The 20,197-nt window shown below is 33.4% G+C and overlaps 1 protein-coding gene across 10 annotated transcripts in view; it reads right to left on the bottom strand.

The window, feature by feature from the left end:
• RALGAPA1 (Ral GTPase activating protein catalytic subunit alpha 1) overlaps positions 1-20,197 on the bottom strand; it is a 220,888-nt gene that overhangs the window by 26,882 nt on the left and 173,809 nt on the right. For 9 of the 10 annotated variants that reach the window (XR_009563100.1, XM_030854800.2, XM_060294754.2 and 6 more), the window contains 3 exons: positions 16,024-16,179; positions 1,288-1,446; positions 169-296 (listed from right to left, as the gene is read on the bottom strand). Coding sequence is in view for 9 of the 10 variants with exons in the window: in XM_030854800.2 (XP_030710660.1) it covers positions 169-296; positions 1,288-1,446; positions 16,024-16,179 (443 nt within the window). In the remaining variant the exon portion in view is untranslated. Of the gene's footprint in view, positions 1-140; positions 297-1,287; positions 1,447-16,023; positions 16,180-20,197 lie in introns of those variants that run through there. The other variant, XM_060294760.1, reaches the window with a different exon arrangement.

Consider the following 20,197-nt stretch of genomic DNA (forward strand, 5'->3'; position numbering starts at 1 on the left):
GTATAAAAGAAAATACATCATTCAAATATCATAACTGCTTAAACACTGGGGAGGAACTCCAACCTCTATATATCAATAAACAAAAACTCAAAGGTCTTAACAACACATAAGAAGTAGTTACCTTGGAAAGTAGACATAGAGTAGAAACCATACTGTTAAAAAGGATACAAGTTTTGATATAATGGAATCAGCGATTTCAGAGCACGGCTTGCATTTATAGCGGTTGCTCGAACCATAATGGGTAGGACCTTTCCATTCACAATAGCACCATCAAAAAGTGGACCAAAGAAGGGAACCTGATTGAGAAATGAGAACATAATTTTATACTCAAACTGGAGAAAGGTTGTAGAGAAGAAACAGTTTGTATACAAAAGTCTTTCTGCTTCCTGTTTAGTTCTTCCTTCAGTAGAAATGCTATTCAAATTCAGTTCTTTTCCATGATGGGTCACTCATACTAGGACAATAAACAAACAAAAAATGCCAGTGGTCTACAGGGTTTCCATTCAAAAGAATTATATGCTTCATATAACTGACTGAATAATTTACACTACCTGCCAATTTTCAAATTTTTGTAGCCGCAATTGTATACAAAAATCCAACACTTGGAAATAATTTACTTTTCTCCCATTGAGTAAACACAGGAAGGACACACATTCTTACAGGCAGCAAGTTAGTTTTTTATTATTTTCATGTGATGCCAGCTTTACTACCAAACCTAAAACACTTTTATTATTATTTTACTACAGAATCTAAAACACTATTTTTTATTTTATTATATGGTTTATTAGAAAAAAATCTGTCATTTTTATCAGATGACTGACAGTTTCAAAAGTATTCTGTTTGAATATGGCTGGTACAAATGGCAGCTGAAGGCAAAGACATGAGCTGTGGATAATACAGTAAATATTTTAGGCTTTAGACAATATGTGGCCACATATTGTCTCTGCTGTATATTCTTCTTTGATTTTTTAAAAGAGAAAAACCCATTAAAAATGTAACAAACATTCTTAGCTTCTGGGGTGTACAAAAACAACAGTAAATGGGAACTTCCACTCTGGCACTACCTAACCATCTTCCATTCGAATAGTTTCTTTCTATTTTTCCTATTTTAGCGCCTTCTGAAGTAGACTTAGACAATTCACATAGCTACCAGAGTCTGTGTCTCATCTCCCCCTCCATTTCCACGTTTTGATGCCTAGTCTAATTCTTCTGAAAGAGGGAAAGAAACTCACAAAGCCATACAGAACTCAAAATATATTAGCAAAATGTAAGATAAGGAGTTCTTACCTCTGGTTTTTTCATTATCTGGATACTGAACATGTGATTTTTCATTGGGTATATTACAATAAGGACATCACCAAATTCGGTAGGAATAATTCCTCTCCTGTAGTCTCTAGTATGCTCTGACCAAACGATGTGTACTTCATCATTTCCTAAATGTCTCAACTGGAAAACCAAGAAAATAGTTCATAGTGCTCGAGAAAAGCCCTGTGAATACAGTCATACAGCTACTGACAACATACTATAAGAAGATTAAAGGGTAAAGAAATTTTAAAAATACTTTTTAAACTTCATTTGATAATTTTTCATAACATGCAAAACACAAGCACTCAAAAGACATTAGGAGACACTGCAGAAGACCAGATAATTTTCAACTGTCTATACAGTCAATGGCAAACAGAGAAATTAGATAAAAAAGATTCGCATACAGACCAAACGCTCTTCTTAACCAGCAACTGCACCAATTTTCCACTACCAAACCTTTTAAAAATTGTTTAAAAGAGTGTTTTAAAAAGTGACGGATTTAAGACTATTCTTTTTTTCTGACCACTCTCTGGAAGTGTTAATGAGCAGTGAAAGGGTCTAAAGGAGGCAACAGAAAGAGAAGGAAAAGAAGTAAATCATAAATATCTACTGAGTAAGAGAAAATTGGTTATATTTGCTTTAACGAATTTATTTCCAGCTTTTCTTTGACTATGAAACTTGGCCTACGAAATTCTTTCAAGTAGACTTTGTGAGATTTGTTAGACTCTCTAAAGATTTTATTTAAATACTTATAGTGCTTACGAAGGTGTTTTTGGCATTTAGAGAGTTAACATTATGATGATTAAAATTATAAAAAGCAAAGTATACAAAAGTTGGATTTCTATTAAGTTATTAGAAAAATTAACTTAATGTCCATCAGTATTGAGTTTTCTTCATGTAGATTATTGTTTAAACATGTATTTTAATATATCAATACAATTTGGTTATTTTAGTACATTTATTGATTCTGCCACTGCAAACATTTGAGCCCATTTTTGGTGCACATCTCACATAGGCTTTTCTATTACTTTCAGATAATGTGACATATTGTAGGCAGAAAAGTGTGGAAGAGAAAATTAGGGTAAGTGTCGTCAATATTCTTAGTAGGGGCTAACATATAGGCAATTTCTGTTTTTGAAATATTGGACTTATTTTGACTTAATGACCACAAGGCAGGAAAACAATTAAATGTGTCATTTAAACAAACAAAGGAATTAACCTTCCAATTAATGAAAGGTTTTCTTCTGTCACCCTTTAACCCTGGAGTTCTTAATCTGGGTTCAAGGGATCTATGAATTTTTGCAAATTTTATTTGTGTATTTTTCTGAGAAGAAAGTCTATCATATAGGACTATGTTTTACAAAAAAAGCCAAGAACCAGTGTTCTAATGGTTCTTAAAAGTCCCCAACACCAATCTATCTAGAAAATCCTAGGCACTATGAATGTCATTAAGTATCTGAAAACACGAGGTAAATCCCTGAACTTTAAAATATATATTCGTAAGTAAGAAATGCCCTCTCTTCTTTGACAGATTATAAGATAGTGGCAGCTATTACTCTAAAGACAGTGCCCAGCTAAGTCTATAGACCAGAATCTATTATTTTAGAAATATAAAGATTTTTATTTTCTTTTAAGGAGGACTTTTTTTAGGTCTAAGTGGATTAAATAATTCTTTTTGGAAACCATAAATGTGCTTATTGCTCTAAATACATGATGATAGACCTCAAACATCAAAACAATGTTTATTTTAAGTTTTAATTATCATTACTTACAACACACACACACACCCTGAATGACATAAATGCAAGACTTGGGCTTTGTGACATTTTTAAAAACCAAAAAAGATTACACAACTCAGAAAAGCCATGGCTCTATAATTTCATTTTTTAATCAAAATACTTTAAAAATATCCTTCCTATACAGCCATCCCCATGTGTCAGCTTCCCTAATAGGTTTATGTTAACTGAATACAAAAGAAATGTGAAATAAATTTAACCAGGAGGGATGATCCAATCTAATTTTGATACATTAATGTCATATGCTGTACATGTTACAACAGCAGCCAGATCTAATACTAAGCTCCAGGCTATACTGAGATTTCCAAATGGCAGATTGTTCTAAGTGATATCAAGTATAATTGAAGTAATAAACGATAGTAAAAGCTGAGCACACTGTCAGGAAGAATTTAAGTATTTACTTTTTAAAATTAAATGAGTTAGGTTAGGAAAGACAAGACAACTGAAATAATGCAGGTCTCAATTTACAGAAAATTCCTTTTATTTATCTGCTACATTAACCCTTGAACTCTTGCCAAACCTATCTATAATTTCTAGTGCCCACTTATCTAAAGAAATGAGAGAAAAGGGCAACTGTAGTTTTATTTTATAATGAAAGCTTGTCTTCAAATATCTACCACAGAGTATTAAAAGTCTCTTATGGAAGTTTAACAGAAAAGAATAATATATTTTTTCCAGGATGTTGTAATGCAGATATTTGTGGCATAGAACTATGCATATAAACAAAGTCATTTAAAACATGTTCAATCATTTTAAGGAAAAAGCTTCAAGAACATCCCTTATCATTTTTATCCAAATGCTAAAAAAGCAATTATTTTATGCTGTTATGTTGAGGCATGTTTTTATATCTTTATGTCTTTAAACCCTGCTATAAAATAATTAAACAAATTGAGAAATTGCTAATCATTGCCATGTATCTTATAATTTTTGAAGACTACTGAAAATATGAATTTTGAGTGGTTAACAGTTAACAGAAACTTCAGAAGTGTTTGACATTTATTTGACATAAATACTTTATATAGTATTTGATGTTTTAAATTATTTTATCTATTCCTTATATTTTACAGATTTAAAGGGTTGTGTCTTATGTATACTCAGCAGGGTTTTTCCATACTCTAAAATCTCTCAAAGGAGTTCCTACCTGCATGTTCTTGTACCCAGATGCGAATCACTTCTGAAATAGACTATAAGAATTCTGTACATGGGACAGGTCTGTTAAAATGACTGGCAGCCAAAGTACTCTTCCAAATTCACTTTGACTGCTGTTGAAGTCGTTTTGGAATTCGAGGTATATAACATAAGCTGCAGATTATCATTATCAATTTATGAAGATAAAATAGTTAAATGAAATTCAACACATATAAAATTGAAGTCCTCAGTACATTACAGAATATTAGCACTGGGAGAGACATTAAAGCTCTAATTTCCCACACAATACAGGAACTCCCAGTGCAATATCCCTGACAAGTAATCCTGCCTCTGCTTGAATATTTCTAGGGTTAGGAAGCTTACAGATTCACAAATTAGCCCATTCATTTTAAAAGAGCTACAATCGTTAGACCCTACTTTACAGTAAGCCAAAATCTGCCTTCCCTAAGCTAGTTCTTCCAAAATAAGACTAATACCAAATAAACCCAAGCTATATTTCATATATTATCTTTTCAAATATTTGAAGATTCGTCTAATATATAACTCAACTTTTCTAGGTTAAAAGTGTTCCTCTTTTTATATTTTACAAGCTTATTCATTATCCTGGATTATTACCTCAGTTTATTGATGTTTCTATTAAATTGTGGTATCTGAAACAGAATATAATATCAATATATTCTATAATACAACCAGCCCACAGTGGGACTACTTCCTTTGTTCTATTCACTCAATTATTTTCTGCATTTTTACAACACTGGCTCAAATGGAAGCTGTAGTCAATTCAAACCCTTAAGACTTTTTCTTACGAAGTTCTTTTAAGCGGGTACAACTGACTACTAGAACTAGAGAGGATTTCTATGTATTCTTAATAAACTTTAACTTACCAGGTTCCGATTACCTTAAAGCCTATCAAGGCCTTTAGCAAGATTCTTCTATTCAGTATGTTGGCTCTCCCTTTTCCAGATTTGGGTTATCCTTAAATTCAAATTCTTGTGTCTTTATTTAGATTTTGGATAAAAATATCAAACAGGACAGGTTTGGGTAACAGCCTTACAGTAAGTCATTACAGATGTCCTTCCTGGTTAAATGAATATCCAACATTTATTAAATACTTACTATTTCTGAGTGCTTTGTGATAATTTATTTAATTTTCAAAACAATGCTACAAGATAAGAATAATTATTATTGACCTTATTTTTACAGGTGAGGAACTGAACCTTTGTAACTTGCCTAAGGTCACGTAACTAATAAGTGGCGGAGCCAAGATTGAAACCCAAGCAGGCTAGCTTCAGAAACCATACTTTAACCACCTCCCTCTATTGCCTCTCATTATATAATTAATTTCTCTAGATATAATTACAGAACCAGTCACTAACATACTTATTGAACGATTATTAAGACCGCATTTCTTCAACTTGTCCACAACAAACGACTTAGTTAAATGCTTTATACTGTCTATGGCCTTCCCTGATGTAGTAATCCTATTAAAACAAATTAAGTTACTTTGATGTGATTTGTTATGGTGAACTCATGGTAGCTCCTAGTGATCACTACTTCATTACCTAAGTGCTCACAAACCATCTGTTTAATAATCCTATTTTGCCAGGCATTGACATGGAGCTCATGAATGTTAGTAATTTTTGTGGTTGGTGGCCTGTTCCATGTCCTTTTATGAAAATCAGATGTTTGCCTATCTATGGCAGTGTTCTCATTTTCCATAATTATCAGTAGAGATTCCAGAGTCAATTCTAGATTTCCTCAGTGAAATATCATTCATTTGGAGTTAGAGACTAGAATTCATGTAATATAAGTATATCATCTGTTTTACAAAATCAACTTACCCCCTTGACGTCCTCATTTCTGTTAAAAACACCTAATAACTTAATTATAATTACTCAGAGTCAAAACCTGAAAGTCTTCAATTTCTGATTTCCTTATAGTATCTCTAACAAGCTCTTCATTAAAAAAAAAAGTATTATGTTCTCTTTTTGTACTTTCCTTCCTATTTCCTCTATTGTTGCTCTAGATCAGATGCTAGTCATCCTACACAGCTGGACTAGTTCACGAGTTCTTAAAAGGCCTTCTCTCCTCCTTCCCTCTCTCCTTCCTATCTACCTCTTTCAAACAGCAAATATTGAGAGCTGACTAAATGCACTGCACTAGCTATTAAAGATACAACGGTGAGGAAAAACAGACATATTTTCTTCTCTCACATAGCTTTAAGTCCAGTGGAGAGAGAGTAAAATAAACTAAGCAATTAATGAATAATTAACAGTAGAGATAATGCTCTAAATATACCTCTCTGAATGCAAATAACAAAGACAACTGATCTATAATGGCACTTGAAGAATGCATAGAAGTTAGTTAGGTTAGGGCAGTTACTTCACGAGATAGTGGTATACATGTAGAAATTGAAACTGAGTTGATACTCACTGCCCCAAGCCCTCATTCTTTGCCCCTCACCTTCCAGACACTCATGTAGCAAAACATAAACTATCATATACTCCTCAATCATGTGCAAAAACATACTCTCATACATTTTCACAATTCACTTGCTGTCTGGATCATTCATTCTTAGTAATTGGGAAAAGCTTCTTGAAGCAATAGGCACGGCATCTAGTACAGAATACTTTAGCAGAGTGGGCACTCAATAAATATGCTATTAAAAAGATAATGTCACAGTACTTACTTAGCAAATTGTTTTCTATCATTACATAGTGCACAGCATAAAAATAAAATTATCTGCAATTACGGCTTTATTTAAATATGCCACTTTGATGGTGATACGTGCTATACAAATATAAAATAGGGTAATGTGATAGTGTTACTGGATAGAGAGGGCTTCTTTAGCTAGGATGGTCTGGAAAGGTCTCTCTGAGGAACTGTCATGTGAGTCTGAGAATAGAACAATGAGGATGAAAAAACCTGATAATGTGACGAAAGAGCATTTCAAATGGAAAAAAAAGGTAAGTGCACAGCCCCTGAGATGGGAATGAGCTTGACATGATGGCAGGTTAGAATGACAGCCAGTGAGGCCAGATTGTGGTAAGTGAAAAGGAAAGTGACAGAAGATGAGATCAGGGAGGTAGGCAGGCAAGTGGCCAAATCCTGTAGGGCACTGAAGGCCACAGTAAGGAATTAGAATTTTATTCTATATGCAATGAGAAGCCACTGCTATACCATCCAAATTAAACCATTCACAGTGCTGAGATAAATCTGCTCTGAACCATTTATACTTCCTTGTTTCTTTATCTTCATTTCTTGTCATCAGGAGTACATTTATAGAAATCGGGGTTAAAGGTAGAGTCTATTATATTAAAACAGAATTATTTTACGTAATGTGGCTAGATTTAGGACTACAACCATGTGTATAATTCCATAGCATTTATTAACTATTACATTAACTACACTTCTACTAAAACAATGAAAAAATTTTTCTTATTATTCCTTAAGTTTGTTTTTCAATTCCTTTTCCAGACTATATTAGCATATAGTCTTTGGAAAGTGAAGTATACTTTAACTGTATTTCTAGATAAAATAAAGAAAAATGGATTTAAAGTTATAATCAGACTAAGCAGTTCGATAGAGCTCATTTATTTGCGAAACTATTGTAACCAAATTTCAAAACAAAAAACGAACTGCCGTCCAGTACGCTAACAATATTTCAGAGGGAACTGACTTAAAGTGCTTCCTTCCCCTCTTTTGGGGGGTCCAGGAAATGAAAGATAGGCTAGAGAGTCCAACTAAAAGTAGGTTACAATTATCTCTACTTGATCTTCATCAAACTCCTAAAAGGATGATTCAGCTATCTATGAAGCAGAGTATCAGCAAGTGGCTACAAGAAGGAGACAGAGGAAATGAGACAAGCTCCTGTGAACACTTTATACCAATGCTTGCAGCACTTTTGATTTTTAGGGGTGAATAAACTCAGTTAAGTGGAAATTATTTTTAACCATTTTCTGTCAATCTTCCTCAGGTAGAGAGAATTTATAGAACAGATGGCTTGGACTGGAGTTATATCAGGATTTTTAATATGGTGGCGTAGTATTTCTAAGAGAGACTACTTTGTTAGACTGAAAGTTTGGTTAATTTGTTAAAAAAAAGTATAGTCTATGTTGTAAAAATTCTGTCGCTACCATTTTGATCCTTGAAAGAGTCTTTCTTCACAAGAAATAAAATGCTAACACTTAAAGAGGTTCAAAGATATTTACCTCTCATTCTGAGAAAATAAAATGCTTAAAAATAATTTACAAAATCACCACACATTTTAAACACAAAGTGAAAACTAAAATTAGTTTCTACAAAATAGATATAAATGATTTTCTCCTATCAAGTTTAAAACAAAGAACCAGAGTCATACATAATTCTACCTTGCCAGAGGCATGGCTATTTCTTTAAACTGACTGTTGACTATCTAATTTAATTAGAGGTATTAAACTTCACGCTGAGGTCAACAAGCCTTACTTCCTTCAATATTACACTTCAACCAGTGCTCATTAATGTGTCTACTGAATGGATTAACACACCTAAAGATATATGTACAAAGCAAAGGGGGACAACCTAATGATATCCAATTGTTCATTTGTAACAGGACACATGTTCTAGGCCTCAACTTATTACCACTAATGTGGAATTTATTAAATTCAGGAGAAAAATACCAATACAGAAAGTGATTTTTTAATTAAGGAAAACTGGTATAAGACAACTGGTTTCTATGATTAAGTTTAAGGATTTAACCTTTTATTGAAAAGAAATTGATAATGTAATAGAGCTAAAATATAAGACTGTTACTTAGAAAAATCTTACATACTAGGACTCTGAAGAGCAGTAAGGGCAAGAATCACAGAGAATAGGGAAAAGGAAAACTCAATATATAGAGAAATAAATGTTACTTTTTAAAAAATTTCTATGAAAAGAAGGTTTAGAATAATTTATACTGAATTATGAGACTGGGTAAATTTTTCCTTTCTACTGAATTAAGTGAAATATTGCTTCAATTTAGCCCCAACCTTGATAAGAGTAGATTTTACTTAAAGTTACTTAAATTACTACTTGAGAATATAAGAGAACTATACCTTCCAAAATGATACCACTTTATTACATATTGTTTACAATTTTGACAGGTTTTGTTTTTATCTGGTAGGTATTATACATGTGAAAGAAGTTATGTTTTGAAATTTTCTCACTACAACAAACAAATAAACCCTTTAAAATGCTCTATTGAAGTAAAAAAAAAGCCTATCTAGCCAGGGTAATTTTCTTGAATAAAACAGGTATAGTTACTTTGACAACTAATATAATAGCATGCTTGCATTATAAATTAAAAAAAATTATAAACATATGCTTGCATTTTTAAAAGTTACATTATTTCTGGCATCTCGATACTAAACAATTGGAATACTACGCCATGTAATTGCCTGCAGTCTTTCTCTAATAATTTGAAAAAAACCCAAAAAACTAAATAATTGGAAAAAAATACTTGTACTATTCCACTTGGTAAATTGCTAAATAATTTTACATTTAGAATTAATTAGCTTAAAGGGGGAAAAAAACACAAAATTTTCTTCTAGGGTGTTATGTCAGCAAAATGGTGGACCAAGCAAGCTCTTGTTTCTCCACAGAGACATTGAAAAAACATGATTATATACAGAAAACCCTGATTCCACAACAAAACCTGTTAGAACTAATATATGAATTCAGCAAAGTTGCACAATACAAAATTAACACACAAAAATCAGCTGCATTTTTAACAATGAACAATTCAAAAAGGAAATTATAAAAACAATTCCATTTATAATTGCATCAGAAAGAATAAAATTCTAAGGCATAAATTTAACTAAGGAGGAGAAAGGCATATATGTTGAAAACTACAAAATATTGCTGAAAGAAATGAAAGACTACATAAATAAATGGAAAGATAGCCCATGTTCATGGACTGGAAGGTTTAATATTATTAAAATGACAAAACTACTCAAAGTGATCCAAAGATTCAATGCAAACCTATCAAAATCCCAACACGGTTTTTCATAGAAACAGAAAAACCCATCTTAAATTTCATATGGAATCTCAAGAGACTCTGAATAGTAAAAGCAATCTTGTAAAAGAAGAATGAAGTTGTAGAACTCACATTACTTAATTTCAAAACTTACTACAAAGCTACAGTAATTAAAGCTTTTAATTAAAGTAAAAGGACATTCAGACCAATGGAATAGAACAGGGAGTCCAGAAATAAAGCTTTCCATAGATGACCAATTGATTTTTGACAAGGATGCCAAGATCATTCAATAAAGGAATGTGTAGTCTTTTAAACAAATGGTGGTGGGACAAATGGATAGCCACGTGCAAAAGAATGAAGTCAGACTTTTATCTCATACTATACACAAAGAATAACTAAAAATGGATCCAAAACCTGAATGTAAAAGCTAAAACTATAATACTCTTAGAAGAAAACATACGGGCAAATATTCACAACATTGGATTTAGCAATGATTTCTTGAACTGATACCAGAAGTAGAAGCAACAAAAGAAAACATAGATAAATTGAGCTCCATCAAAATAAAAACTTCTGTGCCTCAAAGGACACTATCAAGAGTGAAAAGACAACCCCAAAAATGGGAGAAAAATATTTGCTAGTCATATATCTGATAAGAGATTAACATCTAGAATATATAAAGAACTCCAACAACACAACAAGAAAATTACAAACAATCTAATTTAAAAAAATGGGTAAAAGAGATGAATAGACATTCCTCCAAAGAAGATATACAAATGGCCAATAAGCACATGAAAAGATGCACATCATTAGTCATTAGGGAAATGCAAGTCAAAAACCACAAAGCATAATACTTTGTGCCTATTAGGATAGCTAATAACAAGTGTTGGCAAGGATGTGGAAAAACTGGAACTCTTGTGCATTGCTGGGAGAAATGTCAAATGGCACAGTCACTGTGGAAAACAGTTTGACAATTCCTTTAGAAAGCTAAACATATAATTTCCATATTACCCAGCAATTCAACTCACAGGTCTATACCTAAAAGAACTGAAGACAGGGATTCAAACAAATACCTGCAGGACAATGTTCATTGCAGCATTATTCACAACAGCTAAAAAGTGGAAACAACCCAGTGTCTACTGATAGATAAATGGATAAACAAAATGTATATATATATCATGGGATACTATTCAGCCATAAAAAGGATGAAATTCTGACATGCTTTAACATCAATGAAGCTTGAAAACATTACGCTAAGTGAAATAAGACACAAAAGGACAAGTACTGTATGATTCCAAATTATATGAGGTACCTAGAACTGGAAAATTAAAAGAGAAAGAAAGCAAATTAGAGGTTACTAGGGGCTGGGTGGAGGGGTTAATGGAGAGTTATTGTTAATGGATACAGAGTTCCTTTTTTGGGAGAATAAAGTTCTGAGATTTCCAGTTTCCAGCCTGGCATGTAAAGAGATTAGAAGTTACCACTCTGTCCTAACAACAAGTAAAAAGCTAAACAACTGAAAAATCAACTACAGTACTCTTCTTAGATCAGAGAATTGAGGTCATAGGGAAAACTGCTGCCCCAAAATTGGACAGACAGGCATATATGAAGAATAACAACTTAACAGAGCAGAAACCTCTGTAGGAACCAGTGCCAGAGTAGGAAAACCTGAACTGTAGCTGACGAACTGCCGGAGACTCAGTGTGAAGAATGAGAGAATGCAAACGCATCAGAACCACAGTCAGATATGGCAGGGATGTTGGAATTACAACTATGATTAATATGCTAAGGGAACTAATGGAAAAAGTAGTCAAAGTATGGATGGATGAACAGATGGATAATGTAAGCAGAGAGACGGACATTCTCAGAAAGAATCAAAAAGAAATGCTAGAGATTAAAAAAAATATGTAAGTGAAATGAAGAAAGCCTCTGATGGGCTCATTAGTAGACTGGACATGTCTGAGGAAAGAATCTCTGAGCTTGAGGATATAATAATAGAAACTTCTAAAACTGAAAACCAAAGAGAAAAAAGACCGAAAAAAAACCCATAACAGAATATCCAAGAACTGTGGAACAACCACAAAAAGTGTAACATTTATGTATAGAAGGAGAAGAAAGAGAGAAGAAACAGAAGAAATATTTGAAGCAATAAAGATTGAGAATTGCCCCAAATTAGTGTTAGACACCTAACAACAGATCCAGGAAGCTCAGAGAACACTAAGCAGGATAAATGGCCCCCAAATTACATCCAGTATATCACACGCAAACTTCAGAAAATCACAGATGAAAAAATCTTGAGAAAAGCCAGAGAGGGAAAAAACATTTTACCTATAGAGGAGCAAAGATAAGGATTACATCTGACTTCTCCTCAGAAATCACGCAAACAAGAAGAGAGTGGAGTGAAATATTTAAGTGCTGAGAGAAAACTCTACTAATCTAGAATTCTGTACCCTGTGAAATTATCCTTCAAAAGTAAAGAAGAATAAAGATATTCTCAGACAAACAAAGATTGAGGGAATTTGCTGCCAGTAGACCCGCCTTACAAGAAATGCCTTTCAGAGGGAAGGAAAACAATATAGGAAAGAAATTCAGATCTACATATAGAAAGGAAGAGCATCGGAGAATCAATAATTGAAGGCAAAATAAAACTTTATTTTTCTTATTCTTAATTAATCTAACACATAACAGTTTGTTCAAGATTATAAATGGCAACAATGTATTTGATAATGTATGCTTATGTATACACATGGTTATGTATAAGTGAAATAAATGACAGCAATGACACAAGGGATAGGAGGGAAGAATTGTGCTATTAATGTGCTATTAATAATAGCATATTGTGCTATTATAAGGTACTTGCAGTGAACCAGTATAGTATTATTTGAAAGTGGACTTAGATTAGTTGTAAATGTATAGTACAAACTCTAGGGCAAGAACTGGAAAAAAATTTAAAAAGAAAAAAATATAAATGATATGCTAAGAAAGGAGAGAAAATGGAATCGTAAAATGCTCAATTATAACCACAAATGGCAGAAAAAATGTAAAATAATCCAATTATATTAATGATCACTTTAAATGTCAATGGTTCAAATACAAAGAGATTGTCAGAGCCGATCAAAAAAACAAGCCCCAACTGTGTGAGGCTTGAAACCAACTTTACAAGAAACCAACTTTAAATACAGAGATACATATAGATTAAAAGTAAAGGGATGGAGACAGATATACCATGATACCACTAATAAGAAAGTGGGAATAGCTATACTAATTCTAGAAAGAGCACACTTCAGAGCAAGGAAAGTTATCAGGGATAAAGAGTGGCATAATCTAATGATTAAGAGGTCAGTATTCCAAGAAGACATAACCAATCCTTAAGGTGTATATGCCTAACAACAGAGTGCCAAAATATGTGAGGCAAAAACTGATAGAACTGCAAGGAAAATAAAAGAATCCACTATTATATTTGGAGACTTTAATACCCCTCTCAGAAAAGAAGAGATCCAAGCAGGTAGAAAATTGGTAAGGATATAGTTGAACTCAACAGCTCCATCAATCAACTGAATATAACTGACATTCATAGACTATTTCATTCAACAATAGCAGATAACACATTCTTTCCAGACTCACATGGAACATTCACTAGATAGACTACATCTGGGCCATAAAATACACCTTAAAAAATTTTAAAAAATAGAAATCATATGATGTCTGCTCTCAGACCATGATGGAATTAAACTAGAAATCAATAACAAAAAGATAGCTGGTAAAGCCCAAAATACTTGGAAATTGAACAACACAGCTCTAAGTACCACATGGGTCAAAGAATTCTCATGAGAAAATAAAAAATATTTTGAACCAAGTGAAAATGAAAAAGTTCTGGAAATGGATACTTGTGATGGTTCTACAACACTGTAAATGTACTTTATACCAAAGAACTGTACATTTAAAAATGGTTAAAATGATAAATTTTGTTTTATATATATTTTTCCACAATAAAAATTTTTCTATACTTATAGATGAAATAAACTATTAGTGTTCAAGGTTTAATCCCTCAACATTCTCTAATAAATCCAGTACTTAAACATTTCACCATTTAAGGGTATAATTTTAATTAGAACTCAACCATTTAACAATTCTTAAATGGTGTTATCTCCAAAATTAATTTTGCTATGATAATGGATTGTTAAACATCCATTTCAGACTCTTCTTAAATAATTAAGGACAGACCTTTGTGACTGTTGTGAAGGAAATAAGAAACCTTACTTATTTGAGATATTTCTACAAAGGCTGCAGGAATAAAATTTCAAGTACCTTTTAACCATCAGGTTTAATATACTGAAGTAAAAATATCCTGATGTTTCTTTAAAAAAAAAATTTCAACAAAAAATGATATACTTTGTTCTGCTCTTATGTTTGCAATTGAAAATACTATTAATTTTAGACTCTTTTGAAAAGGAAAAGAGGGTTTCCTTTTGCTCCGGGGTTTAAAAGTTGTATCCATGAAGCCATGAAAATGAGGATCACTGCCAAGTCCTAATGTTTAAAATAATTTATCTTTTTGTACTATATTCATAATTGCCTCTAATTTGAGTATGGCTTATTTTCATACAAATTTAAAATGAGGTGATGGAAGAAAGTGCTTAAAATTGAAGTTTTACTCCAATCCAACTCTTCACCATTTTCTTGTCAGTATTCATGTCTCATTCTGTACTTCTAAAAACTACATGCCAAGATATTCTATAGCAAATCTGTTACTAAATATACTTACTTTCCTACACATCAATTACCTCCATCTTTACTAAACATTCAAATCTAATCAGCATCCATGTATTAGTTGTTCTAACCATTACTCATTTAGTAGGCAATTTCCAACAGTATTCTAAAATGTAAACAAAAGGCATCAAGGGTACTGAATCAATCTTATAAAATATTTGAGAGGAATTCTGAAGTTCCTTTTCAAAAGAGTATAAGGATAACACTGTTTTCATAGGCTATTAATGAAGTATGAAGAGATTTGATATCAGGCAACATGATAACAGAGTACCAAGTAAAATGATCTATGATACTAAGTTGGTTACATTCAGTAGTAGTTTTGAGTAAACTGAGGAGTAGGAAGAAGAAGAGAAGATAAAGAAATGTTGGACAAGGTTTCACTTTAAAAAAATGTTTCTCCCTAAAAAAATTAAACATGGATTGAACACACACAGCTTTATTCTGAGGTATGTCTGTGTCACTAGAGTGATTTTTGAATGCTGGTGCCGGTTACAGCAAAATGGTGGTGTAGGTTTTAAAAGACATGGGCCATCAAAACCATTCCACTATATCTCCCATAAATATTCTAAGGCAGTAAAATCTATTTTAATGAATTAATGCTTATTTTATCTGCTATATTAGTTTTAGTTAAAATTTACGAGAGAGCACGTTATATTTTAAGTGATTTGTAATAATTTACATTTTAATTTTTTTCCTCTCCGTCAATCAATATAAACGTTATATCTCTCCGTGTGTGGGGTCTTGAATTATAATTTCACCAATCTGAACATTTACAGAAGTTTTTCAATTTGTCAGATGCCCATTTTCTTGAAGGCAAATGCTTTGTTAAGACTATAACTTTCAATCATATCATTAAGGAAAACAGAGTTTACTCTGCAACTGTTTCTGAAGACACTACTGGGTGAAGAAAGGAGTACTCAGAAATAGTTCTTGATCAATTAGATGACTTGCTTACATATTTTATGTATTACTAAGATTTTAACTCTGAGCACTTTTTTTCTTAGCACTTACTTTTTTGGTCAAAGAGTCATCAGAATCAGAAGGCATTCTTGTTGATACGTGAAATATTACTTCAACTGTAGAGGTAGCAAAATATGGTGTGGTCAATCCAGTGCTTTTATTTCTTTGTAGTCCTCCCATGAAACCGCAATGGTTTGTAAGATTTACCTAGAAGCAATGAAAAGACACATAATATTAATTAACTAAACAAAACTAAAAACCTCACTATGGAAAAAGACTCAAATTTCTCACTTTGCAAAAACGTGAGGAATGAAGTCTTCTGCATGTTATCAACTATGGCTCGACCCAGAATTATTAGTTAGAACTATTCAAGTCACACTGGTAGATTTTCTTAAGTATTTGAGGGTCCCTAATTAGTAGGAACTAATTAGCAAAGAAATCAATCGCTGTGCACTATGCATCTCTTGTTAGGCTACGAGGTGCTAAATGGTAAGGGCTGTGTGGGACGCCGAGGGCAGAGAGTAAAAACCAAGTGGCAAAAATCAAGACTGGAAATGATTTGAGGTTAAGTTAAAACAGTAATGTCACTTTGATAAAACGATTAATTGTGTCATATTTACTCACTGAAATTGGCTTCCTAATTATTAGTACCTATCATAGCCCAGAACAAAAATACAAAAATGTAGAACTTAACTACACTTCAAATGCATTAAAAAAATACAAATTAATCTGTGCAAAGTCTTTTAAATCTCCTTTTTTCCTGATTATAAATATATTTACTATCAGGATTGTTGCACTGGACGATATCCCCTGGACTTGTGTGATGCAAAGAAGCCAGCAACTTGTGTTCATTGTAGAAAATCAAAGAAATATTGTAAAGAAAAAACAAAACTTAAACACTGCTTGTATTTATCCATTCAGAGAAACCAGTTATGCACCTGCTTGTAAAAAACAAAATATAAATATGTGAAAAAGTGGAAACCTATAAAAGCAAATTTCTGCACTGTGTGAACTGAACACATCTCAACTATCAATATCAGTTACTAATGGCTGAATGTATGAATAACAAGTTAGTTTTTATGCCATTACTACAAGATTTCCTCAATCATTTACATTTTAAATTTATTTTTTAACTCAGTAATACATTCATACAATGAAAAGTTCAAAAGATACAGCAAAATTTTTCCTTCCATATCTCTCATCTCTAGCTACTCAGTTCCACTCCAAGAAAGCAATTTAAGTATGCCTGCAAAAATGTTCTCTATATACAATTAAATTTTTAAAGGTATGTATGCACATATACACATGTATGTACACATGTGCACACACAACACAGATACACAATATTCTGCACCTTGCTTTTTTGCATTTAAAATACCTTGAAAAATACTTTTTATTTACTAAGTAAAGAGCCTTCTCATTTTTTTTTCATGGCTTCACCTAAGTCCCTTTTCTTGATGTACAATAATTTAACTAGCGCTCTACTTGACGGATATTTAGGCTTTCCCAATCTTTTGCTATTACAGTCAATGCTACAATGAATAACACTGAACACATGTCATGCTGCATTTGTGAAAGTAGATCTGTAGGACAGATAGTCAAAAGTAGAAATGTAAGTCAAAGGGCATGTGCACATCTAATTTTGAAACTGACTACCAAATTGCTCTCCATAGACGGTACCAACAGTGCATCAGAGTGCCTGTTTCCCTCATATGCTCTCAAATAGATTAACAAACTTTATGACCTTTGCTAATCTGTTAGGTTAAAAAATGGTATCTTAGTGTACATTTTTGTTCTGTTTTGTTTTAGTGAGAAAGTTATTTACTTTCAGGTCAATTCTCTGATTATGTAAAGGAGAAAGTCTCAGTTTAGCGCTCCTTCGCTATAAATAATTCTGTAACACTTGCAGATCTCTATTTTTTAATTAAATGTTTTACCTGGAGGTAATTATAGATTTACACAAAGTTTTAAGAAATAATAAGGAGATTCTATGTACCCTTTACCCAGACTCCCCAATGCAATCATATTATAACCAGGATACTGATATTGACATGATTCAGAGACAACATTTTCATCACCACAAGGATTCCGTGTTGCCCTGTTACATGAGCAACACTCACTTCCGTCCTACCCTACCCTCCTTTTTAACCCCTGGCAATCACTAACCTGTTCTTTACTACTAAAACTGTCATTCCAAGAAAGTTATATAAGTGGAGTTATTTGGCATGTAACCTTTCCAAGCATTTGGAGATTTTGCCATTATCTTTCTGTTCATGATTTCAAGTTTGATCCTACTGTATATGGAGAAAACACTGTATGATTTAAATGCTTTTAAACTTGCTGAAGTTTGTTTTAATGGCCCATATATGGCCTATCTTGGTGTATGTTCCATGGGCACTTGAAAATAATATGTATTATGGAATTGGTGGGTGGAGTGTTCTATAAATGGCAATTAGATCCTGTTGGTTGGTGGTGGTGTTGAGTCCTTCTATATACTTGCTGATTTTCTGTCTACTTCTCTCAGTTGTTGAGAGAGGGATGAAATCTCCATTTATAATTGTGAATTTGTCTATTTCTTCTTTCAGTTCTATCAGCTTTGCTTCAGATATGTTGCAGTTCTGTTGTTTGCTGCACACACATTTAGGATTGTTAAGTCTTCTTAGTGGACTGACCCTTTTATCACTGTTATATAATGTCCCCTCATCTCTGGTAGTTTTCTTTGCTCTGAAGCCTACCTTATCTAATATTAATTCAGCCACTCTGGCGTTCCTTTGATTAAGGTTTGCACAATATAATTTTTTCTATCCATTTACTTTCTACCAGCCTATATTGTTATATTTGAAGTGAGTTTCTTTTACAAAGCATATAGGTGAGTCACGTTTAGTTATTATTATTATTTTTTGCGGTACGTGGGCCTGTCCCTGCTGTGGCCTCTCCCGTTGCGGAGCACAGGCTCCAGACGCGCAGGCTCAGTGGCCATGGCTCACGGGCCTAGCCACTCCGCGGCATGTGGGATCTTCCCAGACCAGGGCACAAACCCATGTCCCCCGCCTCGGCAGGCAGACTCTCAACCACTGCGCCACCAGGGAAGCCCTGAGTCACGTTTTTTAATCCACTCTGCCAATTTATTTATATTTTTTTATAATTATTTATTTATTTATTTATGGCTATGTTGGGTCTTCATTGCTGCATGTGGGCTTTCTCTAGTTGCGGCGAGCGGGGGCTACTCTTCGTGGTGGTACGTGGGCTTCTCATTGCGGTGGCTTCTCTTGTTGTGGAGCACGGGCTCTAGGTGCATGGGCTTCGGTAGTTGTGGCTCGCGGGCTCCAGAGCACAGGCTCAGTAGTTGTGGCGCACGGGCTTAGTTGCTCCGTGGCAATGTGGGATCTTCCCGGCCCAGGGCTTGAACCTGTGTCCCCTGCATTGGCAGGCGGATTCTTAACCACTGCACCACCAGGGAAGCCCCACTCTGCCAATTTTTAATTGGTATATTTACATCATTCATATTTCCTGTAATGACTAATACGTTAGAGCTTAAGCTCACCATTTTATTTTTTGTTTTCTGTTTATTTTCTGTTTTATTTTTCTTGCCCCCTATGGATTACTTGAACATATTCTAGAATTCCATTTTTATTTATCATTTTTAGAGTGTACTTTTGTTATATTTTTTTACTGGTTGTTCTTGGTATTATACTATATGTACGTACCTTATCACAGTCTACTGATGTTGTCATTTTACCGGTTTGAGTGAAATATAGAAACCCTACCTCACTTTATGTCCTTTTACCCTCCCTTGTTTGTAATATAATGTAATATAATGAATATTTTCATGGCATTACATTTATTTATTTATTTTTTTTGCAGCAGGCGGGATCTTAGTTCCCTGACCAAGGATCGAACCCGTGCCCCCAGTATTGGGAGCGTGGAGTCTTAACCACTGGACTGCCAGGGAAGTCCCTGTCATTACATTTAGAAACACATCAGGTAGTAAAATAATTTTTGCATCAACCATCAAATATAATTAAGAAAACTCAAGAGAAGTAAATTTAGTGTATTTACCCATATTTTTTCTTGCCATGCTCTTTCTTCCTGATGTTCCAAAGTTCCTTCTATCATCTCATTTCTGTTAACAGAACTTCTGTCAGTGGTTCTATTAGGGCAGGTCTGCTGGCAACAAATTCTCTAAGTTTTCCTTCATCTGAGAATGTTGTGCTTCATTCCTTAG

Source organism: Globicephala melas, chromosome 2 (assembly GCF_963455315.2).
Source record: "Globicephala melas chromosome 2, mGloMel1.2, whole genome shotgun sequence".
Classification (NCBI taxonomy): domain Eukaryota; kingdom Metazoa; phylum Chordata; class Mammalia; order Artiodactyla; family Delphinidae; genus Globicephala; species Globicephala melas.